The sequence below is a fragment of the Typopeltis vanoorti genome, chromosome 6, assembly GCF_054136105.1.
Source record: "Typopeltis vanoorti isolate ZY-2024b chromosome 6, IOZ_Tvanoo_1.0, whole genome shotgun sequence".
Taxonomy (NCBI): Eukaryota; Metazoa; Arthropoda; class Arachnida; order Uropygi; family Thelyphonidae; genus Typopeltis; species Typopeltis vanoorti.
In genome coordinates, this window is record NC_143554.1 from 36,504,265 (window position 1) to 36,529,390 (window position 25,126).

A 25,126-nucleotide genomic window follows, 5' to 3' on the forward strand; every position below is an offset into this window, starting at 1 on the left:
TGAACTAGCATTAGTTTACTGTTTACAGGATGACACACATTTGAATTTGTTTAATCTTGTTCAAACTCGCATTTGCTCTAAACATATATAAGAAAATCTGTTGCAGTTTTTAACTTTATTCTATATTCTGCTGTTATCAGCAGAATATAGGCAACATCTTGCAATGTACCTGAATCGTCATGAGAAAAATTTAAATCATTTGAACAATTACATCCTTAAAAAATAAAACTTGTATTGATCATTTGCAACAAACAGTTTTAGATAATGAAAGTAAACATTGGTATGAAGTTATAAAAAGAATAATTTTTGTAGTACAGTTTTTAGGCAAACAAAATCTAGCTCTTCGTGGTAAAAGTAATAAACTTTACGATCGCAATAATGGCAATTTTTTAAAATGCATTGAGATGTTAGAAAAGTTTGATCCTTTTATATATCAGAACACATGCGACGTGTAGTTAATGATCCTGACTTTAAAAATGTGCCCTCCTATTTAGGAGATAAAATTCAAAATGAAATACTCACCTTTATTGGCATCAAATATTAAAAATAACTTTTTTATAAAGTGTTTTTTTATTGGGGGGAGGGGTATAGGGGTGCCAACTAAAGTTTTGCACACGGGCGCCGGACACTACTGGCACCCCCCCCCCTGCCTCTATCATGCCATGGCAACAGACTCAAATTTTACTTTTTCATTCTTCTTTTTTGAATACACTAGCAACTCTTCTCACATACCACACTTGTCACCTGCCAAAATAAACATCTCTTTCACCTTAACTCTCTGCTTTCTTACAGCATCACTTAAATTCTTAATCTTAGCACCAGGAAAACACAATTTTGTCACACTCTCCTCAACCACTCCTCTTATCAATGACTCACCATTCGAAATGCGATCCTTGTTCTCATGCTTTTGCTCTTTCATACTCTGCTTTTTCTCTTCTTTCTTTTGCTTCTGTGTTATACCATCTACCAGGCACTTCTCCAACCATTCAATCTCACCTTTTGTTCTGTGGACAACTTCACATAAGTGCGCTCTTTTCCATTACCAGCTGATCATTCTCATCGTTTTCCACTGCATTATTCATACAGTCACTCATGCTACTTGTAATACTAACTGTGCTAATTGTATTATCACACATTTCACCTTTCAACTCACTGTGTCATTCTTCTTACTCTCTTCACGCTTCTGGCATTCAATCATGAAACACTTATGACAAACCCATTCTCCACTTTCATTCTCCTTCCATAAATCTCTCATTCTGTGAAGGCAATACATTATGCACACTCTGCAGTGAACATAATCACTCTTGTTAAAATTGCCCACCATTTGTTTTGCACATTGCTGCCATGGTGCACAATATAGTTTACAAAAAAACAAATATAAACCTTTGAAAATTAAAAACATAAGCACATGAAACATAACACAATCATATCCTAATTTGATCTTCATATGCTCTCTGTTACATACTGTCTAAGAAAGTTGTTCTGCAAGAAGTCAAGAAAATTATTTCCTTATTCTCGGATATTATCTCTTTATTCCAGTCTGTCTTACCATAATTCAAATCACCCATAATGATCATCTTCTCTTGTTCACTATGTGACTATTATCCATTTCTTTGTCTCCATCCTCAACATTTCCCAGCCCCTATATTTACATCCAACTGAGTATCTCATCTCATCTCATTGACCGCCACGTCACCATACTGCCTCAAAACCACTGTCAATAACCCCCCCCCCCTCCCTTACAGATAGCTTCACCTTGTGCATCATGTCTTGCACAGGCATAATTCCCCTGTTGTGATTAACAGCATTTCACTCCCTTTCTCTACTATTCTCATGAAAGACATTGTACCCTTTCATTTTCTGTTCCTTTCAGGATATTATCTGCATCAAGCTGTAATTTACTTTTAACAACATCTGAGCAAATTAACTCAATCATTGCAGCAATTTTCTCTTCCTTATTTCTAATATGTCTTGCATTTGTAAGTAAGAATTGCAATTTGTGTTTGGGCTTATAACTAATCCTTCCCATTCCACTTCTCAGCTATGACCTCTACATCTGCTCTTGTCTACTCACCTTTATCACTCTTTATCCCACATATCTCCCCAGGCTGCTCAACTACTTCCTTTACATCCAAGACCATCCTCTTCCTATGATGACCATTCATATAATATATATATATATATATATATATATATACAGTAGTTCAAAATTCCACATACAAACTTTGAGGGGAGGTAGAGAACATCAAAATCAACCATATTCACATAGGAAAGCATGACTAGAAATGCCACCCGAAAGTGATAGGTGGCACTGTTCGCCAGAGCTCCAGGTGAGCAATTGGGGCTTCCTCATTCAAGCTTTCGATGTCGTACGAAGAACATGCATTGTTTTACGAATGCTGAGATGGCAGACATGCACCTCGTTTACCATATTATGTATCCAACTACTATTGAACTGTTCAGTTATGTCTAATAAAGTTTTTTACACTACTTACTGCCTTGTGTTATTTCTGTATCTTTGTGTCCCTGTTAGTACCTTCTGGTGGTGTTTCCGGTCATGCTGTCCTATGTGAATATGGTTGATTTTGATGTTCTCTACCTCCCCTCAAAGTTTGTACATTGAATTTTGAACCACCCTGTGTGTGTGTGTGTGTGTGTGTGTGTGTGTGTGTGTGTGTGTGTGTGTGTGTGTGTGTGTGTGTGTGTGTGTGTGTGTGTGTGTGTAGGGTGGTTCAAAGATGATGGATGAGAAATTGGTGGAAGGGAGATCCAGATGAGTCCATCCTGACTCCCTCCTCCCGAATTTCCAGTCCATCTTGCATTTCTGTTTTCATATGCGCCAGCAAAGGTTGGTCGATTGGTAGAGCCTCTGCTACTAATGGCTTGCAAAAAGTTAAGCAAGTTTGAGCACGGTTAGTAGTTGGAAGGCTGTTGGCACACTCTCCCTTGATGAGTCTTTGGACTCCCTGGAGGTGTCACATAATAATAATAATAATAATATTCTCATCTTTCACTCTCCTCTCCTTTCCATTCAGAAATATTTCTTCAGTCATATATTCTACTTTCTTGCTCCATATACTACTCTCTTCACATCACCTTTTATTTCTCTATCTCTTTCAACTACAGTTTCCCCAATTGACTCGCACAAAATCCATTTAAATGGAATCTATCACTTGTGTAAAATTCCATTCACCCATGGAATGCATCCCACAGATTAACAGACTGCACCCCTTTTTCCTGACACAACTCTGCCAACATATCATTAATGATCTCCAGTCTATGCACTCTTTCAACTCGTGCAACATTGACTATCTTTCCTGTCACACTGTTGTCATTCATTCTCTTCATAATTTCCTGATATCTATTCTCACATTCTCTCTCTTTCCAATCAAATTATCTGAATTGTTTTTTCCACAGCCACCACTAACTCTCCCACTTATTTACTTCTCATATTCAAAGCATCAATTATGATGTTCGTCCTCCCTCCTGGAAAACAAACGAACCATGTGCACCCTCCCATCCACCACACCTTTGGAATATTGGAATCTTTATACATGCTGCTCTTGACTCATTCTTCTCTCTTCTTTTAATCTACTATCTTTTATTTCCTAAATACATTTTTTTTTTTTTTTGTTGTTCTAAGGGTCAGTTGGGAATACCCATCAGTCTGGTAGTCAGCTATCATACCGTTAACAAGTGTCAGAAGCATCAGGAATAAAGGGTGAGGAATCTTAAACATTGGTAAATTCAAAGAGAGTAAAAGTTATTGAGATTATTGAAACCTGGTCAGTAGAAGAAGATATCCTTATAGGAATAGTATATGGTGGGCACAATGTATATATATATATTTAGGGAGGATAGGCCTGAGAGTATTGATAATGATTACTGAAGAATTTGGGATTTCTACCCCAACAGGAGTAGAAATCCCAAATAGTAGTCATTGTAAGAGAATCCTTCAGGCAATGGGTTTGATGTTATTTTTATAGAATAGAGATTGCCGTTGTTATCACAAAATCTAAGCCTTTGCTTAGCATTTTGATGTATCATTATTGGGCAAAGGTCTATCCAGATTTTCTCTTCTCTCTCTCTCTCTCTCGTGGGCTTTCTTCATCTCGTTGTTTTCTGCTCCTTCTATGAACATTTCTCTACCTCTTTTGCAGGATCTCTTCTTCTTCTATCTTATGTTTGCTGGGTCATACCAGGAATTGTGTCATTGGATTAAGGAGGCAGTTAGGAAACATACTGGCTTCTGGATGACTGTGGAAGTTAAAGAATAATGGTAAATCTTCTATCTATGGAATCTAAACTTTAGCAGTGATTATCTATCCCATCTGGTGTTCATGGCTAGCCCAGCACTGATCTAACTATTGTTTGGCTTTATGTATAACATCAATAGTTTTTGTGATTTGTCTAGCATCTGCCATCTGTGTTTATTTAATTTTCAAATTCTTTCTCTGCAGTTTGGCATGTTCTAAGATTTTTTTTTAAATCAAGGAGCCAAGTTTGAGCACTGAATGATAATGTGAACAATGAATAGAATCCATTGACTTTCTTTTATGAGAGATGGGCAAATGACTCTCATTCATTATCTCCATTCATTATGATGTGCTTTGGTTATTTTAGTCTGTATTTCTAAGTCTTGTTTGTTGTTGAAGGGTATTAATCTTCTGCAGTACTATGATAGAGGTGAGTTGAGAAAGTGGACCATGATTGTAAATGAGTCAATGTATAGGTTATACTGGAGGAATGGTGTGCAGTTTGTATACCATGAATTGCACTTAATTTTGTGTTAGGTGAGAAAGCATTATTCACAGATTGTGGAAGTTTGAAGTCAAAGAAACTAGAGCTGTTAGGAGGTATGCAGGTATGTGTGAGAGAGAGAGAATGACCCAAAAAATACAGAATCTAGTTTTTTTATATAATAAAATCGAATAAGGTAGTTGGGAGCCTGAATGCTAAAAGCATCAGAAATAAGAGAGAAGACTTTTTGTCATTGATTAGTACAACCTTTGCCAGAAATTATAAGCTTTATTGAAATTTGGTTGACAGCAGACGATATATTTACAGGAATAGAATGTGAAGGGCATAGTATTTTTAGAGAGGATAAAGAGGATTGAATTGAGGGAAATGGATACTGCTGTGGATGAAGTGCAGATCAAAAAGAGTAGGCCACCATGAAGGCAGAGATGTGAAAGGTATTTGAGATAATTTAGAGATAGATCCAACAGGGTAAAATATACAGTTGGTTTCTGCTATAGGACAGGGGAATGCATAGTAATATGTGAATGACATGCTTTGGCAAATTACCATGATCAGGGTGAGTACTATTATACAATGTAAGTATTATTATGAAAAGTTTCAACCATGGGGACATAGATTGGAAGGAGAAAAGATCACATGCAGAAAGGAAATTTCACCTACTAAGAGATAATTACATGAAACAGCATGTGATAGAGGTGACTTGGGGATTGAGGATCTGGTGATAGCATCAAAGGATCTATCCATAACTATGGTAGTCACACTGCCTCCATTTAAGGAGAGCATGCGTTTTTGCCTTGGGAGATTACTAAACATGTGGAATTTTAACTTTTGGAAGGTGTATATGTGAAACTACAGTGGTAATTAAAAATAAATTAAAAATGCCAAGAAATTATATTATTGGTTTAATCCTTTATCCAAGTTTAAACAAACAATATTTGCACGGGAAGTATCTTCACAACCAAGATACGTGTATGTAGAGGCTAATGACTTCACATCAATTGCCTTAGTATCCCATAATGCAAAGCACACATCCTTTCAGATGTGTATAATGCTAAGCATTATGAGAACAGAAGTGTTTTTAACATCTTTAGTGGTAATTATGAAAAACTTAAGGAGGCAATTTGAAGTAATAATATAGTTGTGACATCTGGGATTAGAAGTTGATGAATTGAAAGTACTTAGGATATTGCAGAATCTCAGTGCAAATATTGCCATGGCATTAGATGACATATCAACTGGCTTAGCACATTCTCATAACATGCAGGCCAGTTGATATATCATCTAATTTGAAACAGTGGCTGTTTAATTTAAGCATCATCTGTTTCAAAGGAGTGGAATGAGGGCAAAATAGTTTCATTTCAGTAGAGAGAAGCTCGAGACAGAGATGGTGAAGTATAGACCAATCAGTATATCTCAGGACTGATGCTAAAGGTAGGGAGAGATTTGTCAAAAACAGAATTCAGGAATGGTTGGATAAGAATATGGTGGGTGGGGGGGGGGGGAATAACATGGCTTTGTGAAGGGTAGGTAATGGTTTAGTAAGATACTGCTGGATTTTGAAAAGGTATTGATATGAAACTCGTATTATGGACACAAAGTTGGCTGATGAACAGATACAAAAGAATACTGTATGGAGGAGAATCTAGAAAAAGGCAGGTGACTAGTGGTGTACCATTGGGTTCTGTGTTTCAATCACTGCTACTTAATTTGAATATCAATGATGTGGAAAATGATTTAAAGAGAAATATTGAGTTATATATTGGAAATATTAATGAAGCAAAACTGGTAGTGTGATAGTTAATCAGACAATGTAGAATAGAATGATTTAAATATGTTGACAGTATGGACAAAAGATAGTGGAGACAGGTCTAATGTGGAAAAGTGCAACGTTATTTGCAAAGTGCATTTTGGAATGAAAATAATACAGCTTTGTAACGACACTAAATGAACTCTATTCCAGGAAATTGAAGCTTTGTGGAGGTTGGTGAAGTTCAGAAGGCATATTGCAAAAGTAACCAAGGCAGCTCATAAGATTACTTGGTTATTGAAGAACATATTGGTGAGCAAAGATAAGAACATTATGAATCCCCTTAATTACATTTTCTTATAGCCACATCTGGATTCATGGTTTCTTGGGGATGAGAAAATGACGAATGAGCAAAATAGTAAGTGGTCTGTGTAATGCTTTTTATGAGGACAGATTGAGACTTTGTGGATTGCAGAAGTTGGTTGAAAAGAAAGAATATAATAGAAACATTGAAATTGATAAAGGCGTATGGTTTATTTGAATTTAATGAAGCCTGTGTATTATGTCTGTTAACTGCATGTGTTCTAATGGCTAGTTGGCTTGCTTTGCTGGATGAAAAATCAGAGTTTCTGGGAGGAAGAACCCTGCCTCCTTCGTATGAAACTGGCTAACTCACATTCAGTTGAGAAGCATAGATAAAGGTTCTTTGCATTGTATGTGAGATTCAAACCTAGTCTTTCCAACTAAAGGGCATTGAAACTGACTGAGCTCTGAAGGCTTTTTGCTAAAAGGGTTTTATAGAATTGATACAGAGGAAATATTTCAGTACTTGCCTTGGTGGTGGGGGGCATAAACAAGGGGTCATTCTTGGAAATGAGTAACAATGTAGTTAGTTAGTTAGCCACAGAACTAGATTTTTTACTTGGAAAATAGTAAAAGAATGGAATGAGTTGTCAGAATCTGTTGAGTGCTCTGTCAGTGAATTACATTCAAGGAGATGCTGTAATAATAATTTCCCCCTAATAGGTATACTCTGTCCCAGCAAATTGGGAATTTTTTTTAAAATTCATAATAATGGTAAATAACTGCTATTTCTCTCTTTTATTTTTTTAAAATATATTAAAGAATACCTCTGCAGATGGATTCGCCAGACTTCCCATCTTTTGCGATTTTTTAAGTATTATTTTACAAGGCATTATTTTTTACTGCAGTATTAGCATTCTGCATGTATATCTCTCTCTCTCTCTCTCTCTCTCTCTCTCTCTCTCTCTCTCTCTCTCTCCCTCCCTCCCTCCCTCTCTCTCTCTCCCCTCCCCCCAAGTTTGCTGAGTTCGACATATCCAGTTTTATTTCCTGGTAAGTCATTTCTGCTTTTGAACATTCATTCTCTTTTTCTTAGTGCTTTGTTATTTTTAGTAAGAATCTCATCTTTGTTCTCTTGAATATTTATTAATGAATGGTTTGCTTGATGTTTTTTTTTTATTTGGTTTGAGAGTAGCAGATGTTTCTTTAGGCAGATATATTCTTTAGTCCTTATTAAAATTACTTTTGTATACATTAATATTATTCTTGACGACCTTAGATCCTAGTTTTTCTTAAACAATTTCTGCATTTTTGTTACTGCAGGTTGGAACCATGCTCCTAACTAATTTCTGTTAAAGTTAAAATTATTTCTCATGTTTGTCTTTTGGGCAGTTTTTATATTATGAACTAGTATTGAGTGGTTTATACCATATCCATTCTCTTTTAGGTTTCCTCTTGAAAAAGGAATTTATTACTCTTAAGATTTTATTTCTGCAAACTGTACAAACCTTTTCATGTAGGGGGTTTGAGATCTGAGGTCATATTATCAAATCAGTTCTCATCTTAAGGAAGCCTCTTGCCTATCAAGGCACTGAAATCCCCTTTAACCGTTATTTGATTATGATTACTTTCATTTATTATAGCATCTAAGATGTAGAAGTCATAAATATCTGTCATTATGAGAGCTTGTCGATACATGGAGCTAGATTATGGGCAGTACTGTACTATTTAAATTTCCAAACAGGATACCTGTTCAGAGTATCCCTTTAGTTTTATTATGTTTGGTTTCTATTTCTGTTTGATCAAGAATCAGGCTTTATATTAATCATTTTCCAATATGTCATTTCAAGTCATTTGTCTGCTTTGAGTTTCTCATTATTTCTTGGGGATCTAAAACTAATTCTACTCTTTCTGTTGTCTTCTACAGTCTCTCATCTGTTATGAATGTTCTCACATCTCGGATTAACAGATATTTTTAAAGAGTTTGCCATTGCAATTTCAGGTAAGACATTTCTCAGTATTATTATTATTATTGTTATTACCACCCCAAGACCTCATGGAGTCAAAGACTCATCTGGGAGGTCCTTTTATCACACACACAGCTCATCATACCCATGTTTTAAACACATACAAACTCCTTGCAGACACCACATTCTCAGGCAAGGCATTCCAATCATTCACAACTCTGCATGAAAAAAACCTGCCTCTCACTCCTCTACTCACACCCTCTTTATACAGCTTCCAGGGATGACCTCTGTTTCTCCCCTGATCTCCCACTATTCTCTGTAAAACTTCTCCAGCATTGATCCTATAACAACCCCTTACCAACTTGTAGGTCTCTATCATATCTCCACTCTTCCTCCTGTCCATCAGACTCTGCAAATTACATCTTCTCAATCTTTCCTCATACTCGACATTCCAGAGGTCAGAAACTACCTTAGTCAGTCTCCTTTGGACTCTTTCCAATATCTCTTCATCCTTCTGAAAATCTGGTGACCAAATCTGGGCACAATAGTCCATGTGTGGCCTAATCAAAGCCGTATACAATGGAGCAAGAATCTCCCTACTTCTACACGTCAGTGTCCTCCGCATCATTCCCAGAAGCCTTTGTGTTGTCTTCACAATTTTGGTGATGTGTCCCCTAAATTTTAGATCCTTATTCACTATCACCCCCGGATCTCTTATTTCCTCTACCTCCAACAATATATTCTCACCAAGCATAAATTCTGCATCCCATCTTTGTTTTCCAAATTTTTAAACCTTACATTTTGCAACATGGAACTCATATCCCCATTGTTGCCCAATCACTCAATCTATTCAAATCTTCCTGTAAGGCCACAACATCTTCACTACACTTCATGGTTCGTCCCAACTTTGCATCATCTGCAAACAACTGGATATCTCCATCCAAATCTTCACCTATATCATTAATATACAAGTTAAACAGTAATGGACCTAAAACAGACCCCTGAGGCACTCCACTAGTGACTTTCCTTTTCCTGGATATCGCTCCCCCATACACAACTTGTTGATACCTATCAGATAGCCAGTCTCCAATCCAATGCACCAATCTAATATCCAACCCCATCTGCTCTAGTTTGACTGTCAACCTATCATGAGGTACTCTATCAAAATCCTTTGCGAAATCCAAATATATTAAAATCCAAGTAAATTACAATTATAATGAAGCCAAAAACAATCCTTAGGATTAGTTAAAGGGATAAAAATCCCTTATTGTTTTTCAGCCAGTAAGCGAAACTAAGATCGAAGTCTACAATCTGAACGTTTCATGCCGACGAACTGTCAGCGTATCCAAGCGTAAGTGATCACTTGGTAGTGCCAAACCACGGCAACTTGTTGCAAAGGTAGAGCAAGCTCCCTCACTATTCTTTATATTTTCTCATAATGTAAAAACACACAGCTCTTAGGAGATGTAGTACTGTTTTACATTATGAGGAGAGGTCACTACCCAGACCGGTTTCAACCTTTTTTGAGGTCTCATCAGTGAGTAGCTAGACCTAGAATATCAGAGTTTAAGTGAAAAGAACTTACATACCTTTGCTATATGATTGCCAGAAAGGTGTGTCACTATATTATATTATCACATAGTATAACTAAGATGAAAAGTCAAACGGCTATTTTTTTCTGGCGAGGTTGATAAGTTAAAGGGATAAAAATCCCTTATTGTTTTTCAGCCAGTAAGCGAAACTAAGATCGACGACTACGATAAGGGATTTTTATCCCCTTAACTTATCAACCTCACCAGAAAGAAATAGCCGTTTTGGCTTTTCAATCCTTAGGATTGTTTTTGGCTTCATTAGCCAACTGTTGTTCATATCTATGTACATAGAGGTATGAATGTATGAAGGTATGACATATGTATATATTAATATATATATGTCATATGTATCTTTATTGTAATAAATAAGTAGATTACTAAAACATGACCTCCCTTTAGAATCCATGCTGTCCATCAAAGATAATACCATTGTTATCAACCCAACTGTGGATCCTAGTTCTCACAAGCTTCTCCAACAACTTAACCACAACACCTGACACACAGATAAGCCTAGAGTATGATGCTTGAGGTCGATCATCTCCTTTATGAAGTGGCACAATCTTGCCCTCCTTCCACTCCTTAGGAACTTGACCGAGTGCAAGACTCTTATTAAAAAAATATGTCAAGGCAGGTGTCAATTCCCTGGCTCATTCTTTCAGAATATGTGGTGATATATTATCAAGTCCCACAGCCTTATTAACATCTAGTTTACTCAACTCTCCATACACCTCTTGCTCACCTACAGTCAGTCTCTTCTCCCCATCATCAACTGCTCTCAATCCCTCCATGAAGTCACATTCACAAGATTGAAGGATCTTTATCAACTGTTCATTAAGTATCTCCACCACACATTCTGCATCAGCTGTCTTTATACCATTTTCTCCAATCAATGTCATCCTTACATAATTATTCTTTTTTTTGCTGGCTACATATTGAAAGAACTCCTTAGGATTGTTTTTGACTTCATTAGCCAACTGCTGTTCATATCTATGTATATGTACATACTGGTATGAATGTATGAAGGTATGACATATGTATATATTAAGATATATATGTCATATGTATCTTAAGTTTGGAGTCTGCTGCATATTATCGGTGACTGGCAATCTTCCTACTTAACTTATTGTCTTGGAAGATCTGGTATGAGAGATTGGTTTCTTGGCTTCCTTCATGAGGGTGGGTTCTGTTCTGCAACGGTAACTCAATCCATTTGGGGGTGTGGGTGATTGAGAGAATGGATGTGTACATGTATGGGCTATATTGTATATAGCTCTAAGAGGAATCCCTGCCAGAGCTGGTCATCAGGACCCACAAACCTTCTCACCATGATAAGATGGAAGCCCATGAGGAAGGAGAGAAGTTCATCATCATCGATTTCCTGCTATGTACTTACAATGCTACTGTGACAGTAGTACACGATTAAGTTTATGTTATTATTAATCTTCTACCAATAATTTTCCTCCTAATTAATCTATTACTTGTCAGCATCCAATATTGTTGTGCTTCTAAGGCACTTCTGACCTTTGGGTTTCTTTCCTGCCACCTTGGCATCAAACACTGTTTTTCTAACCTTTACTCACCCACTGAAGTGACCATACACCTTAGATTAGCTCTGCTCATACATTCTTAAATGTTAGAAATCTCAAGTTCCTTTCCATTATTATTATGATTAATATGATTTTGTAATTGATGCCATCTGTGCACTCTCTTAATCTTTCTCAGACCTCTTGTATCTGTGGTCTCTAGTCTTTGATGAAGTGCTTTCTTTCCAACCCATCTCCCAGATTCATAACTTAAAACTGGTATGAACACTGTCTTATATACTGCCAGTTTGGTATTTTGAGTAATTTCTCTCTTATTCCATATAAATTTATTCAACTGTTCCCCCCCCTCCCCTCACCAACCAACTCTGATAATTCTATTTCTATTTCAAAATTTAATTTGCCACTTCACTAAAAATTGTGCCTAAATAGCTGAAATATTTTATTTGTTCTATGGGTTCTCCATTCAGAATGCACTGAAGTTTTCAACATTCTTGCCTATTTTCGTAGTATTAGTCTTTTTATTGCTGATATTCTTGACAAATTTGTTATAGTTGTTATTCACATTTCATTGGAGAATCCTGGAACCCGGCACTGGATATGTTTAGGAGTACAGCATCATCTACATAAAGCAATAAGCCAAGTTTGATATCTCCAATTTGAATATCTGGTTTAATGCCACTCTCGTTCATGATGCGATCCATATAGATGATGTGCATCCTTTTCTTACCCTGATTTTACATAAAAAACCATCTTCCTGTATTTCCTTCAATTATAACTGCTGACTGACAACTTAAATACAGACTATGTATTGCTTTGTATAATGTTCCATTTATCTCAGATATTGTAGTGTTTTGAAAAGCTTTTCTCTGGTCTCCTTATCTTATACCTTTTCCAGATTTATAAAACTTAAGTACAGATACTTATCATATTTCCATGATTTCTTAACTATTTGTCATAAAGTGAAAATCTGATCTCAACAACTTATATTTGGCCTGAACCACCTTGTTCTTCTTAAGGTTTCTCCTTCATAATTTTTCTCAACCTTTTCTCAGATATGCTTGTATAAATCATTCCTGGAACACTTGGTAGAGAAATTCCTGTATAATATGAACCTGGTGATTTGGATTAGAGGGTAGTTTATGGAGTTGAGTCTAGAAGAAGAAAAGTGACTAGAGATGCACTACAGGGCTCAGTACTTGGTCCTCTGTTGTTTAATTTAATTTTTATATCAGTGATACAGGAAATACTCGGTTGTTTGCAGATGATGCTAAACTGGGAAGAGCAATGGTAAATGTTGGTGATGCAGAAATCTTGCAGGAGGACTTAAATAGATTAGTAGTATGGGCAAAGGTAAATTGGCTTCCAGTTTAATGTAGCCAAGTGTAAGTGATGCACTTTGGGAAGAGATCACAATCTGTGCACTGTATTGATGGAACTGAACTGCAGGAAATTGATGATGCCAAGGACTTGGGGGCGATTGTAGACAAAGAGTTGAAGTTTAGAGGTCATATTGTGAAGATAACCATAACAGCATGGTAGATTATGTGGTTGTTGAAGAACACTAACACTAAGAGATAGAGAGTCTATTCCCCTGTATAAGGCTTTAATGAGGTCACATTTGGATTACTGCATACAGATATGGACCTCTGGATTCCATGGGGATGAGGAAGTGGAGAGGATCCAGTGGTGAGTGAAAAAGATTGTGGCAGGTCTATGGAATGCCCCCTATTAGAATAGATTGACAGCCTGTGGGCTTCAAAAAATTAGTTGATAGGTGAAATAGAGGAGACATGACAGAAACATATAAGTTATTAAAGGGGTTTTATGGGATTGACACTGAAGACATTGTTCAGTACACGGCAAGAAGGGAGAGAACAAGGTGGTCACTAGTGAAGTTGTGTAAGAGTGTCAAGGATTTTAGGACTAGATTTTTGCTTGGAGAGTGGTGACTAGGTTTCCAGAGGTGGTTGTGAGTGCTTAATCAATGAATGAGTTTAAATAAGTAGTGCTTAGGATTGAGAAACTACACAATAAAGGAATCCTTGGTGCTATATTATATAGCGAAAGGGCATCTGAAGAAAGTTATATTTAGCGACATCCCTAGAGTAGGAGAATAAATTACATGGGAGTTAAATGGATTCATGGCAATTTAAAGGAATAACTTCATAAAAAAAGAATGTTATGAGTCAAATATCTTGAGAAGGGTGATGATGAGGTTCAGGAACATTATAAATTGCATCTCATGAGAATGATGGAAATGGTAATGAAGGCAAATTCAGATTATGAAGAGAAGTTAGTAGAATAGGCCAATGGAAATCTGAGAGAAGTTTATCATGAAGTAGCAAGCAAAATCAAGAATAACCATGTAAGAACATCCTTTGTGAATGTGGATGATAAGAAAGTGTTTGATGCAAATATCTCCATGTTGTTAAGATTTAAGTTTACTTTATTCAGGACAAGCTCATTAATGCACTTTGGAAGCCAAGGGGGAGAAATGAATGAAAGAATAGAGGTAGATGAGTAAGCATTATTAAAGCTGTTGTAAAAGATTTGAATACAGTAGTCAAGCTGAACAATATATATAGAGACCATCTTAGTGAATAACAGACTACAAAATGCAGTTATGGCCATAGAACCCCACGGCCCAAGAATGATTGCTATTAGACTAAAAGGTAAAGAGAAAAATGTGCACTTTACAATTATTCAAATTTATGCCCCGACCAGTCACACGAAGATGAAGAAATCGACACTTTTTACGATAAGTTACAAGATTTAATAGATAAGACTGATAAGAAAGATATATTAATCGTGATGGGAGACTTTAATGCCAAGATTGAGCAGTTCACCCCAGGCATGGAGGATGTGATGGGCAGGTTTGGAGTTGCCAAGAGGAGAAAGAGTACTAGAATTTTGTAAAGCAAATAATCTATTTATCTGCAATACCCTTTTTTTTCCATAGACCTTCCCACAAATACACATGGACCTCACCAGATGGTACAACAAAGAACTGTATTGATTACATTTTAATCAAACGAAACTGGAAATCATCAGTTCAAAATGTGAACTTTAAAAACTCCAGATTTTGACACTGACCATGAACTGCTTGTGTTAAAAATAAAACTAAAATTTAAGTACCGCAAGGCACGAGCTTTTATCAACAAAATCGACATGTCAAAATTGAAAGAGAAATTTATGCAAGACAACTATCAAACACTAATAGGAAATGAGATTAGATGATTAACCTATGATAATATAGAAAATACGTGGAATTAAAGTAAAAAAATTATTATTAATACTGCCCGAAACATACTTGGAACAACAGCAAGACCAAATCACGAATGGATAACCTCTGAAATTTTAAATACTTTCAAAGAAAAAAGAGTATCAAAGCATATAATTGATGTGCTATTGATGATAGAGAAAGAGTTATGTCCATACAAAGTAGAGATGCAAGGGGGAAATAGTGCCAGTGGCTTTTAGGCAGTATGGTGTGAGATAGAGGTGAATGGAATCAAATACTTGGTTGGATGTTGTTATAGACCAAGTAATGTGGATGGTGGTGATAATGAAATGTATAATCAAATTAGTCAAGCAAATAAGAAAACGGTGATCATTACGGGTGATTTTAATCATGGCAATATAGACTGGAATGATGAGATAGCAACTGGAAGTAAAGAAAATGAGTTTCTTGAGTTTTTCAGGGATAACTACCTCAGACAGTATGTAACAACGGGCTGCAAGGATTGAGGGTCTTGGATTTGGTCATCTCATCTGAGGATGTAATTATAAATGAGGTGTCAAATCATCCACCAATTGGTGAGAGTGACCATGAGGTGATTACCTGGGTGGTTGACAGCAGTGTGAGGACTTCTGTGAGAAAAGGGTATATGTGGAACTACAATGGATGTGATTATGAAGAGCTCAAGAGATAGCTTGCGGGTGTAGCATGGAATGAGGAGTTAGCTGGAAAAGAGATCAATGCAGCTTGGGGGATTTTCAAAAACTATCTAGTAGATGCAGTTTCTAAGTGTATTCCAAGGGTGAGAAGGTTAAATCAGGTAGGTGTGAGATGGATGAATAAAGAGATTAAGCATGCAATACAGATAAAGAGGGCATTGTGGAGGCAGCATAAGAGAAGTGGAAATAACCAATTCCATGAGGTCTACAAAGACTAGGCAAGGAGGGTGACTTGGTTGGTGAGGGTAGCTAAAGAGAGGTATGAACAGCAGTTAGCTAATGAAGCCAATGAGAATCCTGAGGAGTACTTTCGATATGTAGCCAGCAAAAGAAAGAATGATTATGGAAGGATGATATTGATTGGAAAAAATGGTATAAAGACAGCTGTTGCAGAATGTGTGGTGAAGATACTTAATGAGCAATTCATAAAGGTATTTCAATCTTGTGAATGTGACTTCATGGAGAGAGTGAGAGCAGTAGATGATGGGGGAGGAGAGAGTGACTGTAAGTGAGCAAGAGGTGTATGGGGAGCTGAGTAAACTAGATGCTAATAAGGCTGTGGGACCTGATAATATATCACCACGTATTCTGAAGGAATGTGCCAGGGAGTTGACACCTGTCTTGACATATTTTTTTAATATGAGTCTTGCACTCGGTCAAGTTCCTAAGGAGTCGAAGAAGGGCAAGATTGTGTCACTTCATAAATGAGGTGATCAAACTCAAGCATCAAACTATAGGTCTATCTGTGTGTCAGGTGTTGTGGTTAAGTTGTTGGAGAAGCTTGTGAGAACTAGGATCCAGATTTGGGTTGACAACAATGTTGTCAACTCAACTCTGGCCAGAATGGTTGGCTGAGTGGTTAGCGTATCCACTCTCCAGCCAAAAGGCTGCGGGGTCGAATCCTGCCATGGGCATGGATGTTTGTGATTGTCTGTGAAAATACTAGTGGTGGTGGTGGACAGTAGATGATGCGGTTGGTGAATGAAGTTGGATGGGGGAGACAGAGAGAGAGTTGTAGAGTAGGTTCCCTCCCTCAATGAGTCTTGGACTCCCTGGAGGTGTCAAATAATAACAATGGTATTATCTTTGATGGACAGCATGGATTTTCTAAATGGAGGTCATGTTTTAGTGATCTACTTACTTATTACAATAAAGTGACTGCTTCCTTGGACAGAGAAGGATACACAGTAATGTACTTAGAATTCACAAAGGCTTTTGATAGAGTACCTCATGATAAATTGATAGTCAAACTAGAGCAGATGGGGTTGGATATTAGATTAGTGCATTGGATTGGAGACTGACTATCTGATAGGTATCAACGTTGTGTATGTGGGGAGCAATATCTATAAAAAGGAAAGTCACTAGTGGAGTGCCTTAGGGGTCTGTTTTGGGGCCATTACTGTTTAACTTGTATATTAACGATATAGGTGAAGATTTGGATGGGGATATTCAGTTGTTTGCAGATGATGCAAAGTTAGGACGAACCATGAAGAGTAGTGAAGATGTTGTGGCCTTACAAGAAGACTTGAATAAATTGAGTGATTGGGCACGGAAATGGGGATGCAAGTTCAATGTTGAAAAATGTAAGATTTTAAAATTTGGAAAACAAAGATGACATGCAGAATTTATGCTTGGTGAGTATATATTGTTGGAGGTGGAAGAAATAAGAGATCTGGGGATGATAGTAGATAAGGATCTGAAATTTAGTGGACACATAGCCAAAATTGTGAAGACAACACAAATGCTTCTGGGAATGATGCGGAGGACACTGATGTGTAGAAGTAGGGAGATTCTTGTTCCATTGTATACGGCTTTGATTAGTCCATACATGGACTATTGTGCCCAGATTTGGTCATTTGGTTTTCAGAAAAATGAAGAGATGTTGGAAAGGGTCCCAACGCGATTGACTAAGGTCAATCGCCTTGGAACTGACCTCTGGAATGTTGAGTATGAGGAAAGATTGAGAAGATGTAATTTGCAGAGTCTGGTGGACAGGAGGAAGAGGGGAGATATAATAGAGACCTACAAGTTGGTGAGGGGTTGTTATAGGATCAATGCTGGAGAAGTTGTACAGAAAATAGTGGGAGATTGGGGGAGAACCAGAGGTCATCCCTGGAAACTGTATAAAGAGGGTTTGAGTAGGGGAGTGTGTGATAAAGGGACCTCCCAGATGAGTCTTTGACTCCATGAGATCTTGGGGTAATAATAATAATAATAGTAATAAAAAAAACTTATGGTATGAAAATAAATCTTCAGAAAACAAAAATAATGAAGATAGGTAGAGAAGAAGTAAATATTTCTATAAATCTCGAAAATCGTCCATTTGAACAAGTTAATAAATATTAACTTGGCAGTCTCTTTCTAGTAACCTCAACAACATGGAAGCAGTAAAACACAGACTAAACCTTGGTTAGACCAGCATGAATAAACTAAATAAAATATGGAAAAATAAAAAAATCCCAACAAGTCTAAAACTAACAATTGTTTTATATAAAACAATTATCATTCCCACAGCTATCTATGCTACAGAAGCCTGGAGATTAACTCAACAACCAATCAAGAAACTTCAAGCATTTGAAATGAAATGCCTCAGAAAAATCAATAACACCCACTGTATGCAACACAAGACTAACGATCAAGTCAGAATAGATTTCAACTTCCCAGATGATATAATAGATACAATCATTAAGCATCAGCTGAGATGGTTTGGACACATCCAGAGAATGGCCCCTCATATATTGTCATATTTAGCTCTAAATGGATGTATAGGAGGTAGATGACCTAGAGGCAGACCAAGAAGTACTTGGATAAAATTGCTGAAAGAACATTCTCATCTGCCCAGCTATAGAGTAATGACTCAGATGGCCAAAGATTGAGATAAGTGGAGAACCTTTCTTCTTTCTTCTCATCAACCCGTTACCAAGTGGATGAGATGATGATGATGAGTCAAGCTGAAGTAATGTGCAAGAAAGAGTTAACAAAGCTCCTGACTTTGCTCAGCTTGAGTTTTAGCAGATGCATGATTCCTAATTAGTGGAAAGAGAGTGAGACAAGGTTGGTTGAGCAAGACTAGGTAGAAAGATTAGATTAGAGACATTCAGTATCGTTTGGTTTAGTCATAAAGGTATTTGAGAAATTGTTTTCTTATTAGATCCAAAATAAGTGGACAGCACTAAGATCTTCCATAGAGGATAGTGTGGTGTAGCAGTCTGCTCATGTTACACAATAGATTGACTCATTAATCATGAAATCATGAATGGATTACGCCACAGTGCTGTTGATTTTGTCAGGGCATTTGACTAGATTTCACATTAGGTGTTGTTATACAAAGGAATGAGTATGCAAAATAAACTTATGATTTGGATAGGAGAGTAGCTGACAAGAATCAAAAAGTGATGTCACTGCTCATACACTACCGGTTACTCTCCTTCTAAAGAAAGGAGGGTAAGCAGTGATGTACCATAGGGTTCTATAATTAGGCCAATGTTGTTTAATAAATCATTGTATATTAATGATATTAGGAATGGGCTATCCAGCTATCCCGGTGACATCCAGTTATTTATCTAATGAGACTAAATCTTTTTATGAGGAGTGCTAAGAGATATAACTGACACAGAATCTCTACATGTTTGAACAGACTGTTTCTATTGACATATGACAGTGAATTGTCAGTCCAGTGTTGCCAAGTGTAAGGGAATGTATTTCAAATGGCAAATTTCATATTGCAAGTAGAGTGCTATGTTACTGGGAAGTTGCTCTCACTTAAAAGTTTCTCTCCCTGTAACCCCAAGCATCTAGCTTCTATGTAACTAGAGACTTGGGGATTATAGTGATAGTGTGGTGTTAAAAATAGGAGCTACATTACTAAGGTGGTTATGTTATCACTTTAGATAACAGCACTGTTTCAGAGGACACCAAATTGAAAGAAAAAGGTAGTTATTTTTCCACTTGACAAGGCTTTGATAACACTACAATTAGGCTACTTTTCACCTTAGTTAGGAAATGAGGAGACAGTTGAAAAGATCAAGAACGGTCAAGATAATATTAATACTCTTTGAAGTCTCTCATCTTCAGTATGAGTTTGCAGAGGGATAGGTCTTTTATTTTAAGTTTGTTTCAGTAAGGAAATACCGTGAGTAGACATATTAATTAAAATTATAATAATGGAATTAACTAACGTAAAATATTATTTATTAGTAAAATTTTCGCCTGAGTATCACAGGCATCTTCAGTACATGTATAAAGCTAATTAAACAATAACTGACAATTCCAAAAGGCACCACCTAAGTAGCTAATGTAAGATAACTAAAAAAAGTCAATAAATTTCCTAACTTATTTAAAAAAAGATAAATAAATTATATATATATATATATACACAATTAAAAAAATTAGGAAAGATTAGCTGATTTATAAAGTACTATCTCCCACAAAGGGGATAGACGTAGACCATCAGATCCATTTAAGTTAGGAGAGTGAAGTAAAGTTTCACATGCTTCTTTATAAAGCCATTCCATGAGGAACCGACTTTTGTGAAGGACTCTTGTCTTGTTCCAATGAACTCTATGTCTAGTGATGATGGCCTGTTCTGCAAGTCCAGACTGTTCAGGTTCAAGGTATTGAATATAAGACTGGTGTTCTTCTAACTGAATAAAAGCAGATCCTCCTGTTTGTTCGAAATAAGATAACCCACAAGAGCAAGGAATCTGGTAGACACCTGGATAACTAAGATGTGGAAGCTTGTCCTTTGGAGAAGTGAGAAAGGTGGAGATTTTTCTGATTGGTCGAAAGGCAACAAAAATATTTAGTGGTTTTAAAACTTTTGCTATGTGTTCACTAATGCCTTGCACATAAGGGATAGGAATATGCTTTATTTCTTCTGTATTTGAAGAGAAAGACATATCTTATGCTTAACTAGGGTTCAAAGTTAGTGTTCCCTATTATCAAAATTGATTGCAAATGCTCACCAGATAAGGCTGATCTGTAACAAGGATACGTATTTATTCTTAGAAAATTTCTTTCTGAACTACTGAATAGAAACAAAGTTTATATTCAGTAGTTCATGCATTTATTATCAAAAAAAAAGCCTGCTCTACTAGGTTTTTTTGGTTGCCTCTGTAGTGCAATTGGAAGAATGGTGGTGTGTTGCACTCTTTGATTGGAAAAGCTCTAAATTCGATTCTCATCATGATGGGAGGAATCCTTATATGGATTTTTTTCAATTGAAGATGAGGTAACTGATCTTATATGGAGATAGCAGGGTCTTTTCTGGCAGAAACTCAGTTTTTTCATCCCACATTATAGACAAATCGGCCTTCAGAACACACACACACAATTTACAGGCATAAAAATACTAGTAGTGGGTGGTGGGCAGTAGATGGCGTTGGTGTAGATGATGATGATGGTGGTGGTAGTTGGTGGAGACGGTGAGTTATAGAGTAGATGCCCTCCCTCAATGAGTCTTTGGATTCCTTGTGGTATCACAAAATAATAATAATAATATTCACCAATAAAAAAGCATGGCACTCAAAATACTGTCAAGTTAGCATGAATGCGAGTGGCGTCGGCAGCAGCACGCACCTATGGGGTGCAATATATAGTCACTGCTGGAAGTATCCATGTGACAGGACAGGAACGATAGACAATACTCTATGGATACTGAAATACCAATTTCATAATTCTGCCATGAAATTTGTTTGAAAACCATCCTTAGCTTGCTGGTCATCAGGGGCGAATGCTTGTCTTGAAATTCAAGCTTGCTCTTGTTATCATTCAGGGAGTGAGAGGCGTGATCGAAGTCTGATTAGCGGAATAATGAATTACTGACCATTTAAAACTATATATTTAGAAATTTATATACATTTAATCATACAAATACAACATTTATTTTACAAATGATATTCTATCTTTTTCAATTTAGCTACTTGAATACAAATTCTACCCTATGGTTCTTCTTTATGTGAACTGGTCAATAACATCATCATAAAAAGTTGGTTGTAACTTAATTTTCCCAAGCAACATGCATACTTGTAAAGGCTGGCTGAAGCTTACTGGCTAGAGCTACTTTGACTTCGTATGGCTTGTGTTTAAGACGACGTGAAGAGAGCGGAAATGGCTATGTGCATGCATGAAATCACAGTGCTGCAGCGAGGACCAGAAGCTCCCACAACCGAGTAAGCCAAGATTGCTTTGACTAGACGAGCAAGCATCGGCCTTTGATACATAATGCAAAGCTCAATTATTGCCGCACAAGCTTAAGACTTCTTCTGTCTACAAAAATAAAAGCCTAAATGGAATGCTTATAAATGCATGCATTTATTAACAAATAAATATTACTTCTTTCTCAAGTAATGAGCTTGCGCAGCAAGCATGGAGAATTCGCCCCTGCTGGCCATACACTAATAGGTGGCAGGCTGAATCAGGCCCATGGGCCATAGTTTGCCAATCCTTGCCTTACAGACACAAAATTATGTGCTGATTTGGTTACTCAGTGTATGTTGTTATGAGGAAACTAGAAAGGGTCCAGAGATAACTAAGGCAATATTAGGAGTCTGAAATGTTAGGTATTATGAATGGCTGAGAAAATGTAGGTGGCGGTGTTTAGTGAATCAGGTGAGATGGGATGAGATGATATGATAGAAACTTTTAAGTTAATGAAGAGATTGATTTATAGAGTGGCAGAGAGAGAGATTACATATTGAGTGGATAGAGTGAATAAAAGGCCATTTCTAAAAGCTGTATGAGTGTATTGACAGAAAATGAGTCAGGAGTAGTTTATTATTATTATTATTTTATATAGAGTTAATGAGTGAAATGTATCATGAACGTGATGTGAATGAATTTAAGTACAGTTTGGCAGATACATTTCTGTTGAGTGAAACCTGAAGTGAGTCTTTTGACTCCATGGAGTCAAGAATTTTTTAATAATAAATTATTATTTATTAATAATAAGATTGGAGCTACTGACTCCAATCATTTCTCTTCATTGCAACATCCAGTGCTCACCTTTTCATTGGTTCCCCCCTCAAGGGAAAGTGAGGATGCTGAAATAATGAGGATAGACTGATGTGAAGTCATCCGCCTCCACATACAAATAGTTCATTCGTGAAGTAACTTCATGTGCAAACTTTGTTTGCTTACACTTGTACAAAGGATTAACCCAAGAATATAATTTCTTGTCATCTTTAATTTATAGTATACCAAGTGAAAAAACTTTACAGATATTAAAGAGTTCACAGAGAAATTAGGAGAGGGAATAGATGATATAAGTAACATAACTAAATTAAACATGAAGATAACAGAAAAGAAGTTGATATTTTTAATATTCATGAATGTGTAAGCAGAGTAGGAGATGAAAAATTGCATTACAGGTATTTGAAACAAAATTGTTAAGAAAAATATCTAATGGAAAGCCAAGATTTAAGAATTGTTGGTTTAGATTAGTTTGGAATGTATTAAATGATCAAAAAGTAAGAACTAATTAAATCATTATTCTGACATGTAATAAACACATTATGAGTAAGAAAATTGTTGATTGGAAACTAGGCTACTACAGAGTATTAATTAGGTTTCAAACAAGTTCTTGCTCATGACAGGTCATACAGCCTCACATGCAAGAGAAAATGGGTTTGTTTGTTGTTTGTGGTGGTATGTTTTTGCTGTGATCATTGTGTTGCAATTATCCTAATTCTGATGAAATGTTGAAATTATTGCTAACTTTTTGTTGTATTTTATTCTCCATTTCCCATATGTACTATGTCATATAACAGCACAGCTTTTATAAAACATCAGCCATCCTTTTTTCATTAATTTTTGTGTCTTCTAATTATGATGGATTACACTCTTAATATTTTTGTACTAGTAAAAGAGAAAGAGATATTCAGTGTTAAAATGAACAAAAATTATGCTTTTTTTTTATATAATGAAGTTCACAAGCCTAATAGAAGGATATAAACTCTTTATAACATTTAAGATGTTCCTCACCATTTTAATAACATGTTGCAAATATTTTACTGATCCTCAGAACTGGACTTTGAAGCAACTGAGCTTGTGAGGAAAATAACAGGAGAACCATCAAAGACTTTAGTAGAAGCAGTCAGTAGTCCCAACCCGGCTGCAGTTAACATCAAAGGTTTAAAGTGAGTACAGCTGTTTTTAAGTATATAATATTGTGTGGTCCATTTTTTCTACGTTTTTGTAGTGCTAAGTTGTTTTCTGGAATACGAGTGTCCGTCAGTGGTTGTTTTTTGAAGCTAGTTGTTGTCACGATATTTTGGTTACCAAGAAGACGGGGTCGGAATCGAATGCATAATGGTGGAAGACAAGACGAAGGATAAGTTTTCATTATTTAGTTATTTCATTTTATTTATTTATTTATATCTAGTGTACTTAAATGTTCTGTTTGAAATTATTTGTACTTTTTCTTATAGTTATACTCCCTGATACTTGTTTAGCATTTATTTTTTGACACTAATTACCGACACTATTTTAAATAATGGTGGCTGCGGCAGTTAAAATTACAAATGGCATATCGCCAAGTCCCCCCCACCCCATTTAAGGACTCCATTTTGGACGATATCATACAGGATTTTGTAGCATGCGGAATGTATACGTTCTGGCGATTGTATATGTGGTAGGAGAAAGAAGGGGGGAAACGTATATGCACAAAATGCAGCAATGGGAGGAACTTGGTGATTTAGAAATGACCATAACTGACCACGTTGAGTCAGAGACGGGAGATTCTCCACATAGAGAGATGACGGGTATGATAGAGGGCAAGAGAAATATGAATAAAATAATAAAAGTGGGGAGTATGGAAAGGTTGAATGATTCTGAAATTTTAGGAGATAGTCTCAATTGGGAGGATGACTGGCAAACAAGAATGGCTGACTTACAGAGAGAGAGATAGATGAGATAAAAAAGAGCAAGTGGAATGTTTGGGGAATGAGATGAGAAGTATGAAAGATGAAATTAAGCGAATGGAAAAGACGAATGCAAGGCGAATCAGAGGAGGAGTGAGAGAGAGCTATGGGAATGAGAGAAGAGGAGAGAATAGGAACAATAGTAGAGAAGAAGGATTGAGAGAGAGTTATGGGAAGAAGAGAGAATAGGAACAGTATAAAAGAGGGAATGAGAGAGAGTTATGGGAGTGATAGAAGAGGAGAGAATGGGAACAGTAGAAGAGAGGGAATGAGAGATTGTATGAATGATAGAATAGGTGAGAATAGGATACATGGAAGAGAAGGAATGAGTGTCCGA

The 25,126-nt window shown here is 36.5% G+C and overlaps 1 protein-coding gene across 5 annotated transcripts in view; it reads left to right on the forward strand.

The window, feature by feature from the left end:
• Positions 1-25,126, forward strand: part of LOC150105383 (lisH domain-containing protein ARMC9-like) — a 694,238-nt gene that overhangs the window by 574,824 nt on the left and 94,288 nt on the right. For all 5 annotated transcript variants that reach the window (XM_090394755.1, XM_090394754.1, XM_090394756.1 and 2 more), the window contains exon 24: positions 23,892-24,006. In XM_090394755.1, coding sequence (XP_090250881.1) covers positions 23,892-24,006 — 115 coding nt within the window. The remainder of the gene's footprint in view (positions 1-23,891; positions 24,007-25,126) is intronic.